The sequence below is a fragment of the Pteropus medius genome, unplaced genomic scaffold (genome assembly GCF_902729225.1).
Source record: "Pteropus medius unplaced genomic scaffold, Ma_sr-lr_union100, whole genome shotgun sequence".
NCBI classification, from domain to species: domain Eukaryota; kingdom Metazoa; phylum Chordata; class Mammalia; order Chiroptera; family Pteropodidae; genus Pteropus; species Pteropus medius.
The window spans coordinates 3,015,608-3,042,937 of NW_024354360.1; the positions used below are offsets into that span (position 1 = coordinate 3,015,608).

General features: G+C 43.3%; 1 protein-coding gene across 4 annotated transcripts in view; it reads right to left on the reverse strand.

The window, feature by feature from the left end:
• ROR2 (receptor tyrosine kinase like orphan receptor 2) overlaps positions 1-27,330 on the reverse strand; it is a 209,944-nt gene that overhangs the window by 55,877 nt on the left and 126,737 nt on the right. For all 4 annotated transcript variants that reach the window (XR_005650502.1, XM_039852182.1, XM_039852184.1 and 1 more), the window contains exon 2: positions 1,339-1,416. Coding sequence is in view for 3 of the 4 variants with exons in the window: in XM_039852182.1 (XP_039708116.1) it covers positions 1,339-1,416 (78 nt within the window). In the remaining variant the exon portion in view is untranslated. The remainder of the gene's footprint in view (positions 1-1,338; positions 1,417-27,330) is intronic.

Genomic DNA, 27,330 nt, shown 5'->3' on the forward strand with positions numbered 1-27,330 from the left:
CATTTGACACACTAACGGGAAATCTTCATCAAGGAGACTCTACCCACCCTCGATTTAAACAAACCTCTAAGCAATCGGTGCACTCACCAGCGAGGCATTCTAAAGTGAGAAGGGAGCTCAGCACCCTGTGTGCCCCAAGAAGCCCTTTCAGGACACGGTCAATGTACGTTAACAAAGCAGACAGGAGGCAAGGGGGACATTCTTGATATCCTGGCTGAGACTGGCGGACTTGAGTCATCGCTGTTCAATCCCCAGGAGAACCCCGCTTAGACACGGGTCCTGAGGGGACATGGAAATTCTCAACATGCAAGGGGCTATGAAACTATTTCAGATTTCTGGATTTCAAATGATGCTAAAAGAGAAAAGTTAAGCAGAAATAAAGTGACGATTCTGGACTGTGCTGTATCCACCCAGCCTCCAAATTTGCATATTAAAACCCCAACCCTCAATGTGATGATATTTGGAGGCAGGGGCTTTGGGAGGTGATTAGGATTAGATGGATTCATGAGGATAGAGCCCCCATGATGGGAGCAGTGTCCTTATTGAGAGAGGAAGAGACCAGAGCCCTCTCTCTGCTATGTGAGGACACAGCACCATCTGCAAGCCATGAAGAGAGGCCTCAGCAGGAATGACAATGATGGCGTCTTGATCTTGAACTTCCTGTTGGTTGAGCTGCCCAGTGTGTGGTCTATTATGGCAGCTGAGCTGATTGAGACAGTGATCTAAGGCAATATGGTGACAGGGATGTAGCAAAAGTACATTTCTGCAAGTAACTGGGCTGCATCTCAGGAAATGTGTTCTATCGACCCTACAAATCTAAGATGCCTACAGAGTGTGCCAAGTAAGCAGTGACACTGAAATCTCTGAGAAAGGCTGCATCAACAAGATAAAGAACCTGATCCTTGGTGACCTGTGAAGACGCCTACCCACTGTGGACAATCACATTGAAAGAATATGGCCACTTGTCAGCAGGAGACTTAGTGGCCAAGCCAGAAGTCCAGCTCTTAAAGCTGTACTCAGGCCCATGAAGCGCCCACCCCTAAGGCCCCACCCTCCCTCATTGGCCATGTGCCTACTCCTGCCCTATCACCTCTCACCTGTCAATTTCCAACTGACTCTAACCAGCCCTCACCACCCTCAAAAGTACATCAAGACAGCTACGGAGGTAACTGCATTACCACGCCCATCAGTGGGGTAGCACTCAGCCACAGGGCACCCCAGCCATCAGTGCAACAGACCAAGCCTTCAGCAGAAGTGGCGAGTCATTGTTAGCCTCTGTGTAAGGCACTCTGAAAACACCATCAGAAACTTGCATTAAAAGAACACTTCGTAGTTTACCTTTCAGAGTTGGAATAGGGCTGTCGTGTCCATCCACTTGTCCCAAAGGGTCACTTGGATCAGGAACCTCTGCTTCCCCTGGACAAGAGAACACAGCACACACGTTAATGAGATTTCACTTCAGGGGCCTTTACTTTGTTTCTTATGCAAACACAGTAGTGTTCTAGCAAAACTACCCTCTGTTTACAGAACACCTAGAGGAACAGGGTATTATGGTAACTTCTAGAGGGCTTTTGTAGCATCAGATTGGACATAATAGTAAATGTGGGTCTTATGTTTATCGCGAGCAAGGCAAAATACAAATGGTTTGTGGCAGGGACAGATGAAGCAAACATGTAACTAAAGCCCTGAGTGTCATTCAGGGAGGGTGAGAAATTAAGACACTGGATGGCAAAGTAAAGCACTTCATTAGCCAGAGTCAGCAGGTTTCCCTCCAGATACAGGCCCCTGGGAATTCTGAATACATTCACAATTGGAGAATTTCTTAAGCAACTCACTACCTTCTTGGCCCCCAGACCCACTTGCAGCCAGAGGCCACAAATGTAAGGACTTATGTCCTCATCTTTACAGCAATAGTGACTCTACCCTTCAGAGACTTTGTGTCAGTGGGAGCACCCACCACCAAACTCATAAACACGAAGGGCAAAAACATATCTGGTCTGCTCAGCTGGGAATACAGCATGAAGACATAGGCCTCCGCCCCCAAATCTAAGGCAAGGATGGGCAGGTATAAATGACACCCTAGAAAACCATCTGAGCCTCACATAGACTCTTCCCTGTATTCCAACTCAGGCTCTTTCTCTTTTGATTTTACTTTCAAACTTTCACCTGGGATCATGGCCCTGACTGGGTCCCCCCACGGGTGTATGTGTGTGCGGGGGGAGGGATAGTAAAGCTGAAGGTGACTCTGACAACACATCTCCTGGATAGATCTGGGTTTATGGCATCAAAGCCTATTGAAGAGTCAGACACACACACACACACACAATGAGTCATTGTACAGCTTAAAAAGTAAGGAAACCCTGACACATGCTACAACATGGATAAACCTTGAAGACATTATGCTGAGTGAGATAAGACAGTCACAGAAAGAAAAATATTGAATGATTTCACTTATATAAGAAACAGCGTAGTTAAAATCATAGACAGAAAGTAGAATGGTGGGTGCTGGGGCGGGGGGAAAATGGTGAGTTAGTGTTTAATGGGGACAGTTCCAGTTTTGCAAGATGAAAAAGTTCTATAGGTGGATGATGGTGATGGTTGCACAACAGTGTGAATGTACTTAATGCCTCTCAACTGTGCACTAAAAAATGGTCAAGATGGTAAATTTTGTACAGTTTATAATTCAATATTGGGTCACGCCAATAGCCTCCCTTAAATGAGAAATAAGAATTAATAAATTACCCGAATATTTCAGACTCCTCTTACAAAGAGGAGTTGCTCAGAAAAGCTGAGGTTTGAAAATGAAGTACAAGTGATTTTCAGGCAGAATCAGGCTGGTTAACACTTAAGGGCATCGGTGTCTAACTCGATCCTCTCTACACCACTGATTCCTAAACCACAGGCCCTGCGAGGTGACACATGAACTGGCGGCAGCTTAATAATCAGCCCCAGCACCCCAAAGCCCACAAAGGGGCCTGTTTCTGAATGACCACAGGGCTTTTCACACCCACTTTTGGAGGGTTCCTTGTTCCCATCACTTCTACTAGTCCAAACTTGCCCACCTGTCGAAAGTCATTCTCTCATGCCATCTTTCATAAAACATTTCTGATCCACCATTCAGAAGTGACATTTTTATTCTCTAAAACCACCCCCCAAACCACGCAGCTCTCCACGCAGTGGCAATGAGATCATTCTCCAGAGTTAGCTGCTGCATATATGTTAATCTTTCTCAGTATTCTACAAACAGCTGGAGGATGGCAAGGCCTGCACCTCCACGGAGACTAATGGTCCCAGCATTAAAACCCAGATAGAATCCTGGGCTGCTGCAGAACAGAGACAAGCAGACTTTACATAAGGCAGTCAATGGGTTTTTGCTTAAAGAATTAAAGACTTCAGTTTGGGTTTGAAATTTTATATTGGCATGTTACACATACCATCACTCAGCACTGTTTAAACGTAGAGAGACCACAGGAAATCAAACACACTTGTACTATATACACACATCTGAAAGAGGCATAAAAATTATTAACCGCTTAGAAATTGACAAATGGTGTGAAACAGTCAAATAAATATACACCCCAAAGAAAAATAAGCACCATTAGTCCAATTCCACTGTGGCAAAGATTCCCATCTCTTCCAAGGCAGCTTTCACTTCAAAGCATAAATATTTTCAGGTGCATTCAGTTGGGGTGTGTACAAGCACACTCTTGTGTGACAGCCAAAAGAGATTCTGCTGGGTCATAAGCAGATGTCACCCCCGCCCAGACATGCAGTCACTGTCGACATTAGAAATGTTAAAGTTCTCTTTGAATATGTTGTTATGCTGGTCAGTATATATGTTGGAATTCAATTTTTCATTTCTTTCAGCCTCATGCATCACCCTAGGTAAAATGTGGTTCCGTATTTGAGCAAAAGAGTATCATCTACACATATGGAAAACCAGGTAAAGTTTCAAGTAGCCTACTAGGCTGATACCAGAGTAAGGCCCTGCCCCCCAGCTTTGGATGTGAAAGCTTCGAAATGCTCAGGCCCAGTGTACTTCCTCAGCAAGTCACGTGTGTGCATAAATTCGGGATATCCAATTACCATGGTCCTTAAAACTGACACCTTAAGTTTCAACAAAGCTAGGCCCTATTTATATTCTGAAATTAAAAGGTGTCATTCTCCTAGACTACATAAAGTTTAGGCAACAATGGTTGCCCTCATTCAAGACATTGCACCTCCTAAGAGTTACAAGCAAAACATAACAGGTATATGTGAATCTGGGCAATGGGGACAAGTGAGAACAGGCGCAGTGTTCCAGCAGACGCCAACACGGTTTCTCCAGGCCCTAAAAAGGGTTAAGAATAAAACTCAAAGAAAAAAATAAACACAACAATAAAACAAAAACCGCCACATACACATCGAAATGTCATTATTAGTTATCTAGAATTATATAGTTAATTTAAATTTCTTCTGTTTTATTTTAAAACATTTCTACAATGAACAAGTATCAAATTTTTAAACGCCATAATTCACATACCATAATATTCACCATTTTAAAGTCTATAATCTAGTGGTTTTGGGTATATTCACAAGATTGTGCAACAATCTCCACTATGTAATTCTGGAATATGTCACATCCTCAAAAGAAACCTTGTTCCTCATTAGCAGACCCCCATTCCCACCTCCGCCAGACCCTGCAACCACTAATTTACTTTCTATCTCTATAGAGTTATCTATTTCGGACATTTTATATAAATGAAATGACATACTATGTGGCCTTTTAAACAAACATCGATTTTATGAACAGATTTTTAAAATATGTTGGTAGTAGCAAATAATAATAATAATTATAATAATAATAAAATGAAGTCGAGCTAGAAGCAGGCTGTACAAGGAGATGAGCAAAGGAGGCCACACAGTGCTACATCGGCATGTCCCATCACTGCCCACATGTTGTGGGGAGGGTCTGGCTCCCCAGGTCAAACAGCAGGTGGGAGACATGTGAGAGACTTAGAGATGACTAAAGTTTGGAGGAGAGAGAACTCTGAAAAACTAGAGCTCTGAAAAACCAGGTTTACTGATCCAGGGACTAGACTGTTCAGAAGCTGAAAGGCTCGCTTGGTGAAGAGATCAGCATGTGTCCACATCTCTGCTTCAGGAAAAGCACGGCTTGCAACATGGAGCATTAGGAAAGGATTTCATCAGTTTATCAGCCCCCATGAGGGACGCAACATTGAGAACTCGTGTCATCTGCTTTCTCCCAGTCTAACACGTTCTTCTGCATGTCACTGAGGCTGGCCAAATGACCTCTCTCTACCTTCTTCATCCCATGACCTACTTGGGCAATCACTGCCAACCTAGTTTTGTCTCTGACTGGTCCGAGGCAGTGTGAGCTCAGGAGCACCTCTCGCATGGCTGCCTGAGTGCTTTCTACACAAAGGCCCACTTAGGTCTACCTGATGCTGGTACCAAACCCCAGCTGGCCGACAGGATATAAGGGAAGACCTAAAGAGAGAAAACATCCTGAGAGAAAACTTGTCTACCCTAACTCCTCAAGACTTGCTATTTTCTTCTAAAAATGAAGATACTACTCAGAGCAAATAACATGTCCTTTGTTTTGGGAAATCCTAAAAGGCAGGCTACTAATGCCGTAGGTGTCCATCGAGAGTGTCCAATTTATGATGCTCTAACTTTTCTCCACTAGACGTAGGTGATTTTTATTGTAAAAATACACACAGGGAGGCAATGTAAAGCTACTAGAAAAACTCAAACATTTGAAAGTGTTGATCAGGTAGTGATTTATTAGCTTCTTATTTGTTTTTTGTTGTTTAAAGAAAAGAGAACATTTAATATGAAATAAACATTTAAGTGTGGCTGGTTGTACTGCAATGATACAGTAAATGTATTGTTTGATCCATGTCAAAATTACTTTTGAATGCCTAGTAGCAGGACTAGCTACAATGTGGTAACTTGGATGGGATCCTGGAACAGAAAAAAAGTATATTAGGTAAAATCTAATGAAATATAAACAGTATGCATTTTAGTTAAAAATAAGGTATCAATATTGGGATGTTTGCTGTTGACACATGTACCACTCTAATGTAAGGTTTGACACTAGGGGAAATGGGGTGTGAGGTATATGAGAGCTTTCTGTATATCTTCGCAACATTACTATAAATCTAAAACTAATCTAAAGTCAAAAATTTATAGCAAAACAATTATACAGTTGATCACATCATTCAAGCCCTTAACCAAAGCTCACAGGCAGAGAAGAGCTGTAGGAAGAGTCTACTCCAAATGCCCTTCATTCTTCAAGGTGCAATTACAGGAAGACAACACGCAAGCCAGGCAGAGTACTAACCACATGAACAGAATATGACACAGGGTATTCAACAGCATGCCAGTGCATACACAGAAATTTAGTCACTTTAGAGAATGCTGGGTTTTGAGCTGAATTGTACATCAATCATCGTCACACGGTGATATTAGCTCTTAACCTGAAACATACAGTGTCTTCTAGGCAGCATTTATCAATGTCCTGTACATTTAGGGCTGAACCAACTGGTGTCTGTAGAGCGATCTGATGAACTTATTCCTAGTTGACACTGATGGGCTTGTTAAGTAGTCATGGTTTGATATGGGGCCAGTAATAGTGGGCAGTGCATGCCCCACTCAAATATGTGCAAATTCTGAGTAACTGAAAACCATACACCATACAAAATTTCTGCAGACCTTCCCTCAACATGGGCTTCTAATGTGACGTCTTGATTTATGGCATCAATAAGATAAGAGAAATTTATATCTGCAAAGTAGCATATGGGTCTGTTCTGATTTCTAGGCTCTTTCTCTAGTAATACTAGCTCTCACATTAAGAGCAGAGACACTATTAAACAAGAACGAAGTTCAACTCACACCCTTGGATTAGCATCCATGGTGTTTTTGACTTGTGTTTCTCATTAAAATGTTTCGTTATTCAGACTATTCACCCATTAATCTCTACCTGTTGATGTGAATCAGTACACTTACGATTTAATGAGATGTGGTCTCTGGCATATTTGGACAACTTCAAAGTAGTCTCCTTTTAATTAGTGAGGAAGTTTTATTCACCAAAGCTTAGCATTCTTGGATTTGGCTGTCCTTATGAAAAGGTGTAATTTCCAGGACATGAGAAGGAATAGCAGTCAAGACATGGAAAAGACGAGAGCCTGGAATGGTGAGTGTGCGCAAGCCAGGAGCCTCAGGGAACTCAGACAGGACATCTACTCGCAACAGGAAATGTCAGTCACGCATTCCAGAACAATCACTTAGCTGAGCAACATGTCAAATCAAAAACATCCGTGATGCTGGAAATGCAACACTTAAGGAAAATAAAATAACTGGCTGGAAAGGAACACAGGATAAAGTCCTAAAAGGTGAATCCATTAGCTTGGAAACTTGGCCAGAGAAAGTATGTCAATTGTAAGGAGACTCGATAATGTTTCTGGGAATGTGCTTATTAAAACGTTACACCACACATTTTAACTGCCAGCTAGAAAGCCACACAGCAGTCAAGGTGAGCTGCCAGTACCCGATCGGTAGTAGTCTTAACAGTCTGTAATTTTTTATTTCATTACTTCTAACTTTGAGTTGAGTAAATATTAGCCTCTGGTTCTACATTCCTTAAAGGGCTGGTCTAACTCTGCTCTGGAAATATGAAGTGAAATTCAACAACCTGAAAATGGAGTGGAGTGTCTCTCGCCAGTTTAACCTTCGCTTTGATTCCACTTCTGAAGCAAAAATATCAAACTCTCAAATGAGTCTGTGCACAGGCTCGACTCTCATCAATATTGCCTTCATAATGCTTTTGCTTCTGTCACTGATGGCCCTAGAGCCCCCAACAAAGGCTCCACTTCAGGGCCAAGGGAATATTTGGTTGAAGGGGGAGCAAGTCTGTTTCATTGACCTCCTTCCTTTCCCATGTAGAGGCAGCAGGACCCTGGTAAGGGAGGCCAGGATTCTGCCACCCACAAGAGATGTGGCTGGGAAGGCGAGACCCACCATCCCTTCACTGTGACCCAAGCTTCAGACAAAATAGGCAGAGAAAGAGCTAACAGAAACACTGGGTAAGTACTCTGTTTCCATTTGGTTTCACAAAAGACTCTTTTGAATATGTTATTCCCATGCACACAAGGAATCACTTTTCATTTTGAATCTCTGGAAAGGTTTTAATTAAAGGTGAGGTGGGGAAGATATCTTTAAAAAATAACCAACTCTTATTAGAAAAAGAATTAAACTGTGTATTATCCCATGGCAATGATGGAAATTTGCTTAAAGGAAAAGTTTTAAAGGCCTCAGTTGCACGTGCTGCAGCCTCGGAGCCCAGGGTTGACTGGAGAAATCTGAGGGTAGAATGAACGACATCAGAGAGAAGGGGTTCTGAAGGTTTGCAGTGGTCTCCATCAACCTGGAATCTATGTCCAGCCTGAGTGGCCAAAGGCTGCTTTCATCCCCAGAGTTGGGGCAACCAGTTGGCATGTTTGAAAACAGAAAATTCGTTAGCAGTGATCATCATGAATTCAAGGAAATAAACGAGAGTTAATATCTGTTATAATCAGAGGTAGTTGACAGGTTTTTTTTGTTTTGTTTTGTTTTTTAAGGTACCTTCTGTATGAGTTTGCTAGAGCTGCTATAACAAAGCGCCATAGCCTGAGTGGCTTAAACAAGAGTTCTGGAGGCTAGAAGTCAGAGATCAAGGTGTGAGCAAGGCTGGCTTCTCCTGAAGCCTCTCTCCTTGGCTTGCAGATGGTTTTCTTCTCTTTGTGTCCTCACATGATTGTCCCTCTGTGTGTCTGTGTTCCAATTTCCTTATAAGGACACCAATCACATTGGATTAGGGCCCATCCAGATGATCCCATTTTAACTTAGTTACTTCTGTAATAAAGACACTATCTCCAAATGGATCACATTTCATAACCTACAGAGACTGGGGCTAAGACTCCATATATCTATTTTTGAGAGACACAATTCAACCCATAACAGGTAGTGTTATTTATCTCCAAAGCTTCTTTATAATTAATGCTGATCTGAAAGTGACTTTTACAAGCAATTGTGTGGTATAGACTGACAAAGACAGGGGAAGCCTCAGTGAGAAAGAATAAACAGAGGATATGGACTAAGTACAGAGGTCCTGCCGCTTCCTGTTTGTGTTTCAGCTTAACACTTCCAAGAGACTATTTGTTCGTATATTTTTCTGTCTCTTCCTGGGAGCAGGAGGTTCCGTCTATTCACTGTTCTATCCCCAGCACCTGGATCACAGCCTGATTTGGTGAGTGAATGTTCCTGTGCTCAATATCTTCCAGCATCTTCCACCTCCTTGGAGAAACGGCCAGCTTCCTCTGTCTGGCCCTTCTACACACATGCACGAGTACTCTCCTGGATTCGCCTCAGGGCTTCATCTCCCCAGCACACCCTCGGGAACAAGCACAGCCCCTTCTCTCTCTGAGGTCTGCACTCTCTCTCTCCTATGCCTGGACAACTCTTCCCCAGACCAGCCTGTAGCTCATCCCTCAGTCCTGCAGGGCCATGCTCTCATGGTAGCTCATAAATGATGGACACTCTACTGAAAACATCTCAGGCCCACATGTAGCCTGCCCTGTCCCTTGCTGTATCTCTCTGGAACTCCAGATCTGTCTCACATCAGGAGAGGGAGATCCATGATGGCAGCTCTGGGTGGCAGTGCTGTGTGCAGCACCGGAAACCCGGCACGCACAAGGCATCCACAACTGAGGAATAAGCAAACACTGGCACTGTCATGTTTTGGAGTAGGTCCTGAGTCCCAGCTCACAGTCTGGAAGGCAGGGCAGGGCTCATGCCTACTCCAGGTGTGGGTGGGGCCCAATGTACCACAGCTTCCTCACGGCCTCCTAGCAGCTCCTCTTCCCAGAAACAGACAGCAGCCTCACAGTTAGTTCCCCAAGTTGCATCTCTGCTCCCTTGGGACCTCCTGCAGGGCCGGTTCCTGCTCCTCCAAACCACTAGTGACACAACCCTACTCAACTTCTCTCAGACCTGATTCCTCAAAATGCCCCAAGGAGCTATGCCAGGCCCCATGTCCCACAGTCTGACAAACATGCCCTTTTCAACGTGCTAATGCATCTTCACCACTCTGAATGAATAAAAAGAAACTTTCATAACTTTAAAACTGTACCATGTGCTACTCAGCCATGAAACGAGCCACTTGCTGATATACACCTCACAGAGGGTGCATCTCAGTTTACGTTCTGCCAAGAAGCCAGACTCACAGGCGACAAACTGGAGAATCCACCTACAGAATGGTGACAGGAGGATCTAGATGAACTTGCTCCCTCTAAAACAACAGAATCACAGGCAAAATGACAAAAAACCCACCATTTCAGACCTCGGAAAATTAACCAGAGCCACAGAACAAACTGAAAAATCATCCATCCAAAAGAAATAACTGAACCTTGGTAAGCCAGTGGGTTAGGGCTGGCTTAACATAGCTGCAACCATTGTCCCTCCCTCCCTTGAAGCCTCGCAGATGGCCAGCAGATCTGATGCTTTGAAGCTCTGTTAAAAGTGCCGTCACATACAGTCAATATTTTTTCTGGACTTGCAGTACCCTGGGAAATCTCTAGATTTGACTCAGAGCTAGGCTGGCGGTGGGTCATGGGAAGGGTGGCAGGTGGCTGATCCTGGGCTGAAACAACAACAAACTAATGGCAACACCTCAGTTGTCTAATGCTGTGTGTACAACTGCAGTAAACAAGAGCCCAACCCAAAATTTAAAAGAAAATCTGGGAGAACTAGAGAACTACAGGGAACTTCAAAAGCTCCAATGTATTTCCAGGATCAAAAAGGCTGTGCTCACACAGAAGGCTATGCACAAGCCCAAGAAAAAACTGGGAAAGGAGAAGACACCAGTTCCTTGTCTCTGGTGCAGTTTGGAATTGACCACTAAGAGTGAAGTTTGATGTCATGCCTTCTCACAAGATCTCCTTGGTAAAAGTGCAAGACATATAGTGAGGTTGTAAGGAAAACTGAGCAGTGACTGGCTAACCTCACACTTACACTGACTCAGACGGGGCCCCCCTAGGAATCCAGTCTTAAAAATGTAAAGGACCTTATGTTAAGTGTTCTTATCACACACACACACACACACACACACACACACACACACCCAACAATAACAAAAACAACAAAAACAATAACAACAATAATAATAAATAAAAAGGGGAGAAGGAACTTTGTGGAGGTGATGGATATGTTTATGGCCTAGACTGTGATGATGGTTTCACAGATGCATATTTGTCTCCAAATTTACAAAGTTGTGTATATTAAATATGTAAAGCTGTTTGAATGTCCATCATACCTCAATAAAGTGGTTTAAAAAAATAAAATGAAGTTAAAAAATAGTAAATAACTCAGTGGGCACATTACAGGAAATACATAACCCACAGAATTAGTAAAGGAAAGCCACTAAACAAATAAACAGTAACAAGAAAACACCATGAAAAACCGAAATGAAAACAAAAACAAAAAACCACAGCAGCAACAACAAACTTTGAAGGGTAGAGGGATTTGCTACCAGAGTTGTTAAAATATTATTATCTAAAATGTCCAGTTTTTCACAAAGTATTACCAAGAATGCAAGGAAATAGGAAAGTATGCCACATACACAGAGGGAGCAGGGAGGGGAAGGGAAATGCCCAATAGAAAATGTCCCTGAAGATGCCAAGACTATTATAAATATGTTAAAAAAACTAAAGAAAATATCCAAAGAATTAAAGAAAATTACAACAACTTTATGTCACCAAATAGAGAATATCGATAAAGTGATAAAAATTAAAAGAATCAATAGAATTTCTACAGTTGAAAACACAGTAACTGAACTTCACTAGGTGGGCTCAGCAACAGATAGAAGCTGGTAGAAGACAGAATCAGTAGGCTGGGAGACAATTTAATTCTTTACTGGAATAGAGATTATCCAATCTGAAGAGAAGAAAATAAAAAAAAAATGACTAAAAATAACAGAGCCTGAGAGACACGTGGGCCACTATCAAGAGTACCAACACATACACAATGCGAGTCAATGAGGAGAGAAAGAGGCAGAATAAAACATTTGGAAAAATAATGACCAAAAATTTATAAAATTTGATAAAAATTATTAATTGACACACTTAAGGAACTCAAGGTAGGATGACCTCTAAGACATTCATGAGTAGATACATCATAATCAAACTGTTGAAAAACAAGGACAGAATCTTGAAAGCAGCAAGAGAAATAACTCATCCCAGACAAAGAATCCTTAAGAGTTGGCTCTCATCAGAAACTCAATAGGATGACATGTTAAAAGCACTGTGAAGAGACAAAAAGACAGTGAACTATATCTACTTCTTCAAAAATGAAGGTCACTTCCAGATTAAAAAAAAAAAAGAAGAAAGAAAGAAAGAAAATTTGTCATTAGCAGACTGCTCTGTAAAAATTAGTAAGGAGAGTCATTCAAGATGGAATAAAATACATTGAACAGAAAAATTCTAATTCACACAAGGAATTAAAAGAGTGCCGGTATGGTTAACTATATAGGTACTATAAAAGACAATATAAACCTATTTTTGTAACTCTTTTCTTCTCCTATTTGTTTTAAAAAGACTATAATCATAAAACTATGTTGATGGACTTAAAACATATACAGATATAATTTGTACAACATTATTAATTAAAAGAGAAGGGGAGGGAAGAGCGATACAATGGAGCAAAGTGTTTGCTATTAAAATTAAGTTAGTATTAATGTGAACTAGATTTTTTAAAAAAATAAGATGATAACAGTAACTCTCATGCCAACCACTGAGAAATAACTTTTAAAATTATATATATATACACGCATTAACTACTGCACACACACACACACACTGCACACACACACACACACACACACACACAGAGATACAGAATGTCAGATACATATAGATATAAGATATATAGAGAGAGAAAGGGTCGGGGAGGGAGAGAGAAAGAGAAGGAATATAAAGGAATTTTAAAAGTACACCAGGAACTATCAATTGTATAACACATAAAAAGCAGGACGCACGGAACAGAAGAAAAAAAAAAAACATGGAATATAGAAAACAAGTAGCAAAATATTACAAGTAAAACCTACCTTATCAATAATTAAATTAAATGCAAATGAATTAAAAGGACAAATCAAAACACAAAGGCTGGCAGAATAAATTTTAAAAATTATCTAACTGTATCTTGCTGTCTATAAAAGATAAGCCTCATGTGCAAAAACATTAGAAAAGTATATCATGCAAACAGCAATCATTAAGAAAGTTGGTGTGGCTATACTAGAATCAGACAAAATAAGCAAATAAGCTACAAGACAAAAATCATTACTAGAAACAAAGAAGGACATTTTGTAGTGATAACAAAGTCAACTCATCGATCTATTGTAATAAACATATATGCACCTAACTACATAGCTCCAGAAGACACAAAGCATGAACTTACAAAAATTAAGGGAAAAATACATAATTCAACAACTGGAGACTTCAATACCTGACTTTCAATAACGGATATAAGAACTAGGCAGATTAGCAAATAAACAGAAGTCTTAAAAAAAAACAACAACTACAAACCAACTAGACCTAATACTATAGAACATTTCACTCTAGCAGTAAAATGCACAGTCTTCTCAAGCTTACACAGAACATTCTCCAGGATAGACCATATTCTAAGCCATATAATAAGACTTAATAAATTTAAAAGGATTAAAATCATGCAAAGTACGTTCTCTAACAACGGAATGAAATTACAAATCAATAACAGAAGAAACTTTAGGCTATTCGCACATAGACATGGAAATTAAAAAGAACACTCCTAAATAATGAATGAGTCACAGAAGAAATCATAAGATTAAAAAAATAAGTAAATAAAAATAAAACACAACAGAATAAAACTTATGGAGTACAGCTAATGCGATGGTTGAAGGAAAATTTATAGTTTTTAATGTCTATATTGAAAGAGAAAATCTTGAATTAATAACCTAACTTTACGCCATAAGAAATTTAAAAAAGAACAAACTAAACCCAAAACCAGCAGAAGAGAGGAAAGAATAAAGAGCAGAGATAAATGAAGTAGAGACTAGAAAAACAATTGAGAAAATCAATGAAACCGAAAGTTGGTTCTTTGAAAAGATCAACAAAATGACAAATCTTTAGTAGGGTGAACAAGAGAAAAAGAGAGGAAATTCAAATTATTGGAATCAGAAATTAGGGTAGGGATGATACTATCAACTATACAGATATAAAAAGGACTATCAGAGAATACTATGAACAATTATGTGTCAACAAATTGGATAACTTAGATGAAATGAAAAAATTCCTACAGAAACATGACTACTAAAACTGACTCGAGAAGAAATAGAAAATCTGAATAGATCTATATCAAGTAAAGTGAATGAATTAGTAATCGAAAACTTCCCAGAAAGAAAAGCAGAGGACCAGATTGTTTCTCTGGTGAATTCTACTAAAAGTTTAGAGAATTAAGACCAATCCTTCATAGGCCCTTCAAAAAAACAGAAGAGGAGACACTTTCCAGTTCATTTTATGAGGCCAGCATTACCCTGATTCCAAAACCAGACAAAGACATTACAAGAAATCAAAACCATATATCGATATCTCCTACGAAGAGAGATGCAAAAGTTTTCGACAAAATATGGACAGATGGCCTGTCTTCCTTAGAGAAATGTCTGTTTCCACTAGCACATGGACAGATCAATAGGACGGAATTTGAGAATCCAGGAATGACTCAAGTATATATGGAAATGGCAATTATAGACAAGGTGATTTTCCAACTAAATAAGAATGAACCCATAAACGATTGGGATAGGACAGCCATTTGGGAAAAAAAATAAGCTGAAACTCACTCTTCATGAAAAAGAAAGTTGCGGCTGATCAAAGACTTAAGCATATAACATGTAACCATGAGTAAAGTGCTCTGCTCTTCAAGACATGAAAGTTTGCAAATAAATTCAAATGGCTAATAAATCTATGAAAGACTCAAAACTACCACAGTGTTAATTCAAAAATGGCAACCTGAAATGAGAGACCAATGTTCACACGTTGAACTGGAAAGGAAGGGAAGCAGGTATTTCGTGCCTGGCTCAAGACATGCAGAGTGCCTCAGAATCTCTGCTGCACCACATGGCCATTTACCCAAACCAACCAGGTCCCTGTGAAACAATTCCTCAGCCAGGAGTTTATACCCTAGATACTCTGGAGGTGCAAAGGAGTAACTAGGGTGCTTGTTCCAGTACTGGCTGTGAGAGCAGAAGACAGGAGCATACCCAAATACTAACCAAGCCAATGCTGCTTAATAAATTACGGTACAGACACAGAACGGGTAAATGTAACCAATAATAGCATAGTACATATACAATAATGATAGCAACTGTCACAAGTTTTAACCACCTAAACTCATGGTGGGCACTGGCTAATCATGGATTATCTCTAACCCTCACAGGACCCTGCGAGCTTTTACTGTCACTCTCCAATCACCACTAAAGAAACCATTACATTCAAGGGGCTAGCAGCAGGAGGCAAATCTGTGCACAAGACACAGAAATATGGTGAGGGAGACTCATGAGTGAACAAAGCAAGGTGAGAACTGACTGTACTGGGTGTCCTCACGCACCACTCCCATCACACACAGGCTGGGCTAATTACAGTCTCTGGAAGCTACATGGAAACAGATCAGTGGGGGGACGCAGGAAGGGTAACGGGTGAGTCTGTCTGAATCATTTTAGCAATTTAGCCATTTTAGCAATTTAGCCATTTCCTTTTCAATTTAAAAAAACTATTTAATTTTTTAAAAGTAAAACAAAGTAATTCGCCTTTAAAATTCTGATTAATGAGATTCTTTAGTTTTTAAAGAATGTTCACTTAATGAATTATATAACTTAAAATATCTAATGCACACAGAGTTGCACTGTATTAAGATTTCCCTGCATGACCCCATGTATTTCAAATAACCTGAAGATAGTCTTTTTAAAATTTATTTTTAATTATAGTTGGCATATATTATATTAGTTTCAGGTGTACAACACAGTGATTCAACATTCATATACCTAATGAACTGATCACCTCAATAACCTAGTAATCATCTGTCACTGAACATAGTTATTATGATATTGGCCATATTCCCTGGGCTGGCATTACATCCCCATGGCTAATTTTATAACTGGAAGTTTGTACTCCTTAATCCCCTTCCCCTTTTCCACCCATCTGCCTACCCACCTCCTCCGGCAACCACCAATTTGTCCTCAAAATAGTCTTTATATTATATTTCCTGAATATCTTCCATCCACCATCTTTACACAGTAAGTACCATGAGATGATGTCTATTTATTCATACAAAGAGCAAGAATTTTACAACGTCAATACAATCAATAAAATATTGGTATTTTATAGTTAAAGTATTATAGCATTTATATTGAATATTTTAAAGTAATATAAACCAGGGCTAGTGGTTCTCAGAGAAATGCATGTAATTGCCAACTATCATTCTTTTCTATAAATTAATGTCTTTGTCTTTTCTAAGCTTCTCCTTTTAAAGCAAAGAATTTATTGGAAGAATTAAGTTAGCAATCATATCACCAGACACTACTTATTTCCCATGCCCCTATAAAAAAGGACATTTGCAATACATCGTTTTACCTAATTGAGACTCTTAAACTCATAAATCATGGTTGTTTGAGACTCTTCACTGAGGCTGTTTTATTTCACAGCCAGAAGCCCTAAACTAATCAATCATGGAATAATGTCATGAGTAATTACCCAAGGGTTGACTTGCCTTTTCTGTCTCTTGAGGCTGCGGGAGTGCTCTCAGCTTAGTATTTTAAAGCATTTTACCATAACAACCAAATGGTGCCTGGAACCTCTTTCTCAGCCGTTATCATGAAAGCATGCAAAAATATACACACACATGGGGACACCCAGGAAACATGCATATACATGCTCCCTGACTCAGGCTCCCTGAGGCTTTATCCTCCTGGCTTTAGGCTTTCAGCAATCTTAAGCAGTTGGCTTCGGAGGAAAATGTGATCTTCATCTGATGAAATTACAATGAGGCTGACATCCCTGGCACATGGATGAGGTTGACATCCTGGAACGTAGGATGGGGCTCACCGATATCCCTGGGCTCTCCCTCTTTGTCCATGAAAATGGTAGCGAGAGATGCCTCCTATCACTGTTCTAATTTCCTCAAATCCTCTTTCCAAATACAGCACTCAGGGGAAATGCTGCTTTTTCTGCCCATAACATGTCTGTGAGGCTGGTTGGGCCTTCAGATGAAGGAAGCATAAGGGAGAGAGGGGCCACCAGCCAGTGATAATCCCATCATCCTTGCTCATCTGCAGGCAATTTCACATGAACAAAACACCCTGGAGACCCATTTGTGAGGAATTTTAAAACAGAACAACCAAGCTAAAAAGATCAATTTCTCTCTTCCTCTCCTCCTCCCTCTCTCTTCCTCTTTCCTCCGCCCCCACCCCCTCCCCACCAACACACAGAGTCTCCTCTCTTCTCCACCTTTCTCACTTTAATTTTGTAGTTTTCCTTTTTGTTTCAGGTGTCTGTATGTATCGGAGGTAGAGGAAGTCATAATGGACCCCTCTTCTGTTTCCTGTTCCAACTCTCTTTCCACCTTCCCCAAGGGTATCTTTCCTTTACTCTGGTGGTTCTCAATGGGTAGGGAGGATTTTGTCCCCCAGGGAATATCTGGCAATGCCTGGACATTTTTGGTTGTCAGATGAGGATGGGGGCGCACGTGGCATCTAGTGAATGGAGGTAAGAGATGCCACTAAACACCTTCAATGCACAAGACAGCCTCCACCAGAGAGAATGATCAAGCCCCAAATGTCCACAGCATGAGCTTGGGAAACTCTGCTTGACTCCATTCTACTTTCTATTTTCCTGCATGTTTTTAGAGTCAGCAAGCCTGAGAGGTGAAATAACATTTAGATATAATCTCGTCCAGACATTGACTCCTTCTTCATCCTTCTTCCAGTTTCACACAAAAGACATGGAGCCTCGAAAGGTACACTGAAAGAGCCCAACCCTTATATTCAGACAGATGCCCATCCACGCCCTGCCCCTGCTGCCTATAAGCTTTGAACCGGATGGCGGAACAAGAGAAATGGCCTCTCAGCATCTTCGTCTCCTTAAATGCAAACAGGCACTCCCTGTGAGGATTCCAAGAGGTTCATGCAAAATTTCTCGAATGTTCTTTACACGGAGGTCGACAAATGCTTCTTTTTTCCACCTGTCCTGTCTCCCTTTTTCTAATTCTTCTTCTCCTTCTAACTCAGTTGGGAGATGGCCTGATTCATGCACCACTGTGAGTGCCTTCTAGGCTGGGGCCATGGCTCTTTCTTCTGAGGATGGCCCCACAGCCATACAGTACCAGGACAGGTGTACATGACTCAGATCACAAAGCGGAGAGGTCTCAGCACAGAAGAGGGTAAGAGCACAGGACCACCAGTTAGGACTTTGCTTTCCCTCTCTGTGACACTGGCCATGTCTGCATTTTTCTTCGTAACCATTTGGCTTCTCAAAGAACAGTATCATTGCACACGTCATCATCGGTGTGTTGTAGAGTGCCTGAGGATCAGCCCCCTCTTGGTACCCTGGCTCGGGTTACAGAAAAAGGTGAGGACTCTGTCCTTGACTGGAGAGAGGCCCAGGCTTCCCAGACATTTGAACTACTTGAGGAACTATGTGCCCTAAAACAAGGGTGGGAAGGAGTTCGAGGTTTCACCTTCCTGTACTTTCTCATCATAATAAGAATGCAAACACAGAATGGAAGGCCAGTGAGACAGAAACATAGGCTGGATGGGGAAGGAGACACCGAAAGAGGTGAAGGGGCCAGGGCTTATAGTGTGGACACACCAAACCACAACTCCAACTGTAAACTCTTCCCCAGCTGATTTCACATTTAATTCCCATGCCACTGTAAAGTTCACAGCCATATTTTCAAAAGGGACTCATTATTACACAAACAGGCAGTTCTTCCACATGCACTGGCTTTCAGATAGCAAGGAGCTCATAACAGTCCTGTTGAAAATATTCACTCAAACAGATGAGAAATTTAACACCATGTCAAAGTTGAGGGAAAGAAGAAAGGCCTGGAAAAGCCTCATCAGAGTTAATCTTGGAATAAGTGAGGATGTCTGACCAAGGCACCAACGAGGTGGCTCCCGAACCCCACACTTGAGCAGTATGGATGACTCCAACAGAGGAAGCTGGACCTTATCCCATCTGCCTCACTTCTCCACCCACCATTATCATGTATAAAGAACTTAAAGCATAGAAGAGTTTTGATAAACTGGACACTGACATCTATGACGAGTCTCCTGAACACAGGTACATCCCATAACTCGAGGCTCAGCAGTTTTGGGGTCTGTATCAGCTCTACTCTTCAGGGCAAGCTCCGTGAAGATGCTCCAGACACAGAAACTGGCCAAGGGGGAAGATGTGCAGGGCATGTTGCTGGACGCAGCCTGAAAAGCTTCAGGCTACCCTCTTTCCAAGCTTTTGCTTGTCACTTTCTCGTACTTTAATGCCCTTAGAAGCCCAAACCCCTTTCCTTTGTCTAATCACTTCTCCACAATTTATCATCCTTTGTTTATATAGTATATGAGGCCCAAACCTAACCACTTCTTTGGATTTTCCCTTTTTTCCTGTGATGACTTTGCACATATAAAAAGATTAACATCAATAAAATCTATATGCCTTTTCTCCTGTTAAGTTGTCTTTTGTCAGTTTAATTCCCAAGCCCCAGCTACAGAACCTAAGAGAAGAGCAGAGAAAGCTTTTCCCTCCCCTACATAACTTTTTGACACTGGCTCCTTTCACTCAGCACAATGCCTTTGAAAGCCATCCAATTTAGTGCCTGTAGAAATATTTCATTCCCCCTTTTTTTGCAAAAAAGTATTCCATGGTATGATTGGACCACAGTTTGTTTATCCATTTCATTCACTAAAGGACATCTGTATTGTTTCCAGTTTTGAACTATTCCAAATAAAGCTGCTAAGAACACTTGTGGACAGTGTTTTGTGCGAACATAAGTTTCCTTTCTCTGGGTGGCAGCCAGGAGCAATCACTGTCTACTCTGAGGCAATCCCTTGGGACCAGCCTTCTCACACTTTAAAGAACACACAAAACACCCAAGGAGCTGGTTAAGTGCAGATTCTCACTCTGTGGGGTGAGGCCAGGGATTCTGCATTCCAAACAGCTCTCAGGCAACGTGGTGCTGCTGGTCTGTGGGCCACTGTCAGCAGTGAGGTCTTGCCCTCCCGGCAGATGGGCCAACCCCAGTGTGCCCTTTCGGGTTTGCGTGAGAGGGGTTAAGACTGGCAGTCGTCACCAGGTCATTTGTTCAATGAAGCCCATCACAAATAAACCTTTTCTTAATGTGGAAAGTTGTAGGTAGAGCACACACTCGGCATTTAGAGTACCCACCTGAGTCTTGCAGGCATTTGGGTTTGGGACCCCTGCTGAGTCTCAACTGTGGGCAGAAGAGACTATTTCCAGAGGCCCAAGGATATAAGGGCACTTTTTCTATGCAGTGGGCTGCTGCCAAGGCCATTTAAACACAGGCAACTGCAGCTATACTTGTCTCACTTGGCAAAGGCAAAAAGAGAAAGAGAAGGGAGAGGGGCTGTGGGAAAGGGGTCTCACAGAACATCCATTAAATAGTGCCAGCAAGGCTTCCTCTTCTGCCACAGGAGATAGACTGAATCCAGCCCAAACAGGGGACACGTGCCAGGAGAGCCACAGTGGAAAAAATGTGAGGTCTTCCTGGTTTTCCCACTGGAGAGGGAAGGGAACCATCACACCATTACTCCAGGAAGAAACTGCAGGGCGCAGGAGGGCCACGTGGGGATGCTGCCTCATGAAGAGTCGAAGGGACTGACCCCTTGGGCAAAGGCAGAAACACACTTTTCTCCAAAGAGGATACACAAACAGTCAACAAGCACATGGAACCATCACTAATCATTAGAGAGATGCGAAACAAAACCACAACAAGATACCACTTCACATCCATTAACAGAAAATAACAAGTGTTGGCGAGGATGTGAAGAAATTTGAAACCTTGTACACTGCTGGTAAAAATGTAAAATTGTGCAGCTGCTAGGAAGATAGTTTGGCGGCTCCTCAAAAAATTAAAAAAGATCCAATTCCACTTCTGAGTATACCCAAAAGAATTGAAAACAGGGTCTTGAAGAGGTATTTGTACACCCATGTTCGTAGCAGCATTATTCACAATAGCCAAAAGCAACCCACATGTCCATCAATGAATGAATGGATAAAGAAGAGGTGGTAAATACATACAATGGAATACTATTCAGTTTTAAAAAGGAAATTCTAGCACATGCCACAACATGGATGAACTGATGACATTCTGCTAAGTGAAATGAGCCAATCACAAAAAGACAAATATATGATTCACATGAAATGTCTAGAATAGCCAAATTCATAGAAACAGAATGTAAAACGGTGGTTGTTGAGTGGAGGGAGGGGAAAATGGGAAGTTGTCATTTAATGGACATACAGTGACGTTACAGACCTGTACACTCAGAAATGATTAAGATGCTAAATTTTACCTGTTTTTTTTTTTAAACCACAATAAACAAATCCATGTAAGCTAGGTGAAAACAGAGAGGGCTACAACAGGTTGGAGCTGGGACACCTAGGTGCAAAGTTCCAAGCAGAGAAGCGCCCCATGGTCTCCTGCGGAAGTGCATACTCGGTCCAGCAGGACCACAGCCACACACGGACGAATGAGGCCATGCATCTGCTCAGGCCTGCCGGAAGCCCTGCATGTGAGCTGCACAGTCTGAGCATACTTTCCACGGGGCCTCAGTCATTTCGAGAATTATTCTGACTACGTAAGTCTGCTTCATGGTTGCCTTTAAAATCTCACTGAGTCAGGGTGTGGACTTCAAAGCTCATGTCACACACTTTTGTGTATCACTGCTTCCCCAGGTGAAAACAATTTAGATTTTAATGTACTATGACCCCATGGAGGCTACCACCACCAGAAACACACTCACTTCCAAATGGCTGACACCAAGAGAGCCCCTTATGGCAGTTTGCTCATCTGAAATAGTGAACAACGCTAACAGTACCCACCCCTGAGAGTGCTTCCCCAGGGCCAAGTACATGTGCCTAGTGGTGCTGGGCCCAACCAGAATTGTAACCCAACTCCATGCTCACAGGTGAGATGGTTACTGCCATTTTCTCTCTGCCGGCTCTCTCCTCCGATTTGAAATACTGTGCCAATTCACACATCACTATTACCCAGGAGTGTTTTGGCAAAGCTTGTGCCTGTCCCATAGCTGCAAAGCTGCCTTGCTGCCCCTGGAGGAGCTTCTGGCAGCCTCTTCTTATCCTCAAAAATGCCTCCAAGGCCCAAGGCTTGCACCCTGGCACCTTGGTCTGCAGGATCCACGTGACCAGAAGGTAACACACACAGAGGACCAAGGTTCTCTCCTGGCCGGTGCACGGAAGAGAAGGCCACTTGCTTCTTGGGTCCAGATTTGGCAGTTTCGCAAGAGCCTGATTCCCAGTGCACGTGCTATGTGTGGCCTGAGTGGCTAAGCCGTGGTCCTGTATCATGTGGGGTGGCCCATGCAGAATTCTGTTCCAGCTGTCCCTAACGCGAGACACGTAACACATCACGTGCGCACAAGAGTTTCTTCAGGTCACCAGTGCAGGATGGCCCCTCTCATATAAACCCACTGTAGCCCCCCGTCACTAACCAGAATGAAACATTACAGGCTGGTACACAGAGTAGATGTGGGAGGACACTTTTCAAGTGTAGAAGACATGCTGCTGAACCAACAGATAGCTTATGTTTTCTTCCCCAAAGACATGAAAAGTGGTTTTGTGTGTGAACAGCTTTTCTGGACATCTAAATGCCTAACTGGTGAGTCAGTCATGTGAAGGTGCCATGTGTCTCTCCTTCACCATGTCATAAGGAGAAAGTGGAGCTCAAGACAACCAGGAAGGCCACCTGCCCACATTCTGATCTAAACCTCATCAGCCCTACATACAGAGCATTAGATTCCCCCCATGACTGGGAAAAGCTGGTTCTCAGCCCTGAAGGACACTCCAGAGTCACAGGGCTTTTTAAATCCCATGCTGGGCTGCACCCAGACCTGCCAAGCTCCTCAGCTGATTCCAATGGCAGCCAGGGAGCACCACCGCTGTAGGAGAAGGGGGAGAAGAGGAGGGAGGAGGAAGAGGAAGGAGGATGAGGGGGAAGTCTGAAGAGGGAAAGGGGAGGAGAGAAGGAAGAGAGGAGGAGGAAGAGGAGGAAGAAGAAAGGAAGTAGGAGAGAAGAGGGGAGAAGAGAAGGAAAGGAGGAGGAGGGGAACTATGAAAGGGAGGAATCAGACCTGCGTAATGGTTGTTTGTAGATCCTGGGCTAAAACCAAACCGCAGTGAGCAGCTGGCCAGTGTGATTCACTTTTAGCAACTCACTGACACGTAGCAATACCTCCCAGTAGATTTCTGGGGACTGATGGGCACCCTCATTACTGTGTGTATCCGAAAGCAGCAGTGCCCACAGACCTGGCCCCGGTTTTCTCATGGCTAATGAGACCTTTATTAGAACAGGAATGACATCACTTTACCACATTCCTGACCCAATAAGTGTCTAAAGCAAGGACAGCTGTAACTGATAATGAGTGCATCTCTCAGACACAGAATTTGTGGCCCTTTAGTAAAACTGATAATATGCACCAAGAGGTAAAATGTCATCCAAGCCGTACCATTAACTCTTAGCAACCCTCAGCCACGAAGACAGCTGAGTTCTGCCCTTTGAAATGACCACATGCGAGAGACAGCAGCAGGAGGTGGTCCCCACCCTCCCCAACTGCCTCGTGGGGTGCCACACCCACCACTCTGGGCTGAGCCTTTTCCACCTTGCCTGAGGCTGCCTGGTGACAGAATCTGGAACATGCACAATGATTTCCTGAAGTTCAAGAGTGTTTTGGCACCAGATCCTGCCTCTCAGGGAAAGCTTTCACAGCTCTCCTATTTCACGGTGAAAACCAAGCTTGTTCTAAAGCATTACTGTACAAGGGTATCTATCACAAACATAAGCAGCAGCCAGCAAATGCCTTCTTCTGTCAAGACCCAAAGGGCCTGCTGCACTGACAGGTGTGGTTTTGCATTATGCTAAAGCAGATGTTTTCACAGGTATTACTTGTGATGACGGTCATTGAGATCTGTAGAAGGAGCCAAAACACACCAGCCAAACTCAGAACCTCCTACCTCTGCGCTCTGGCTGGTTGCAAGTGGAGGCATGCCCCAGTTCCAGGCCGTGTTCTCACTGTTAGCTGCGGTGACTCGGCCCAGAGCTGCGGTGACTCGGCCCAGGGCTGCAGTGTGGGGTCACATGGGAGGTGGAAGCCCCGACATGTGGCATCTTAGAGCCCCTGGATGGCTAACACTTGGGTAAATTCCACTTCAAACACAGGGTGGCCACCCAGGTACCCTAGACAGAAGCCTGAGTGTCCAAGAACAAAGGCTGCCACATGGTCCACTGGGCGCAGCACCATGAACCGTGTGGCCTGTGTCACAGAGTTGGCCTGGAAAGCAGCGGCCACACTGTCTGCTAGCAGCTCTGGCTTGGGAGGTGACGGAGGGCACGGCAGGGCCAGGGATGTCCAGGAAGGCCAGGAGTCAGCTGACCAGAACTGTTTGCCATGTGGGTCACACACTGGGAACTCAGCCCTTAGGAAGACAGGTCTTGGGGATGGGATGACTCCACTTCTCCTGAGAGGATGAGGGGCCAGAGGGAAAAACTGATAAATTTAAGCTGCAGAGGAGCTGGGCAGAGTTGCCTAAGCACGACATGCCCTGGCCACTTGACAGATGGAGGAGGGCAGCCACCTCAGCCATAGCCCTTTCAGGAATGCTGGTGATGGGATAACAGAAGGGGACAAAGAAGCCCAACATAAATTCCCACTGTTGACCAGTATTGTTTGCCACGTGGACAGAATGAACTTCACTTTCCTGCCTTCTCAGGTTGGCATCTGCTATGGACTGAATTGTGTCCCCCAAATACCACGTGTTGAAGTCCTAACTCCCAGTATCTCAGAATGCAACTGTAATTGGAAATACGACTTCTTTAAAGGTAATTAAGGTGAAATGAGGTCATTGTGGTGGTCCTACTCCCACATGACTGGTGTTCTTATAAGAAGGAATTAGAACAGACACCCACAGAGGAATGGCCGTGTGAGAAGATGGAAAAAAGATGGCAATCTACATATCAAGAATAGAGGGCTCTTCCCCAAAGGGATTGTGGGGGAAAGACTCTTTCCTTTCCGTTTGGCTGCAGCCACCAGTTTTGTCTCAAAAGTAAACCAAGATGGGCGCTTACAAGTACATCCAGGAGCGATGGAGGATGCAGCCGTCTGATGTCGTGCGCTTTATTCTCAGGGTACGCCACTGGCAGTACTGCCAGCTCTCTGCACTACACAGGGCTCCCTGGCCCACCCACCCGACAAAGCACTCAGGCTGGGACACAAGCCCAAGAAAGGTTATGCCATATATCGGTTCATGTGCACCATGGTGGCCACAAATGCCCAGTTCCTAAGGGTGCGACTTACGGCAAGCCTGTCCATCACAGTGTTAACCAGATAAAGTTTGCTCGAAGCCTTCAATCTGTTTCCAAGGAGCAAGCTGAACACCACTGTGGAGCTTTGAGAGTCCTGAATTCTTACTGGGTTGGTGAAGATTCCTCATATAAATTCTTTGAGGTTATCCTAATCTATCCATTTCATAAAGCTATAAGACAGAATCCTGACACCCAGCAGGTCACCAAACCAGTCCACAGCACAGGGAGATGTGAGGGCTACCGTCCACAGGCTGCAAGAGCCGTGGCCTCAGAAAAGGCCACAAGTTCCATCCATCACACTATTTATTGGTGGTTCTCGCCGTGTAGCTTGGAGAAGTACAAACAATACTCTCCAGCTCCACGATTACCACTAATATGTTTGTAAAATTGTTTCCTAATAAAAAATTTAGGACCTAAAAAAAAAAAAAAAAAAAAAAAAAGGCGAGGGCTTAGGAGAAACCAGTCCTACTGACACCTTGATCTGGGACTTCCAGCCTCCAGAACTATGAGATGATAAATGTCTGTTCTTTAAGCTGCCCTGCCTGTGGCACTTTGTTACTGCAAATAAATATAGCACCTTTTAAAGGAAGGAGCAGTGGCGAAGAGCTAAGAGGGTGGGGTGTGGACAGAGGCCACTGCAGTGGCCTAGGGTGGCCCTCTCATGCTCCGCAGTCCTAACAGTCATTTTCAACTGGCTGTTATTCCTGGAACAATTTATAGTCTGCTCTTAGTTGTTACTCTTATGTAAAGTGGGTACTTAGAGCAGAGGAGAACGCCAACACGACCAGGGGTCCTCTTTCCCTCACTGTACGACATCAGAGGTCCTCCACATCCCTGCCAGTGTTGAGCATAGTCACCAACACACCCAGACCTCCCAAAGCCCACACCAAGCACCCAGAGGTGGCTGGTCCTCTGCAGGGGGTGGGCTGAGAGTGACAACATTGGGAGACAGTTGAGTAGGGCACAGGTGAAGCCCTCCAGAGCCTGGGGAGCAGCAGATGTGAGGGGAACCAAGAGGGCAAAGCTGAAGGTGAGAATGTCATAGAAGCAGGAGGCTGAGCAGGGCATCAAGGATGGAGAGAGGTGGGTGTGACAGGGCCAGGGATGTCCAGGAAGGCCAGCAGCCGCATAACCAGTACTATCTGCCATATGGGTCACACACTGGGAACTCAGGCCCTTGGAGGGCAGGCCTTTGGTGCTGGATGACCCCAGCACTTCTCCACTTCCCTCCCCTGGATGGACGGGGAAGAAGGTGAGGGGGTGCTAAGCTGATCCTGAGCTCCCCACAGCCCTCCACTTCCCTGAAGCTCCTGTTGTTTTAAAAAGTCAACGAGAAGTAGCCTCAGGGTAAGTCCACAGTCCTAGTAGAAGTAGATGGAACAGCCCCAACTCTCCGTACCAAATCCTTCAGCTCTTTCTCGGGACAGGGACAAAGGATAATCAATGAACTCCAAGACCCCGTCAGGTAACAAATTTCTGAGGTCCAATTCGTAACTTTAAAAGGAACAATTAATCGCTGGAGGAAGTCAAGGGTCAATAACAACAGCATGAAAACTGTATGTACTTTGGAATGTGAATTAGGAAGCATATTTCCAGACAGGATAGAGAACTCTGCTCTAACCAGCCTATGAAGCTGAGATACATGACCCACAGAAAGCA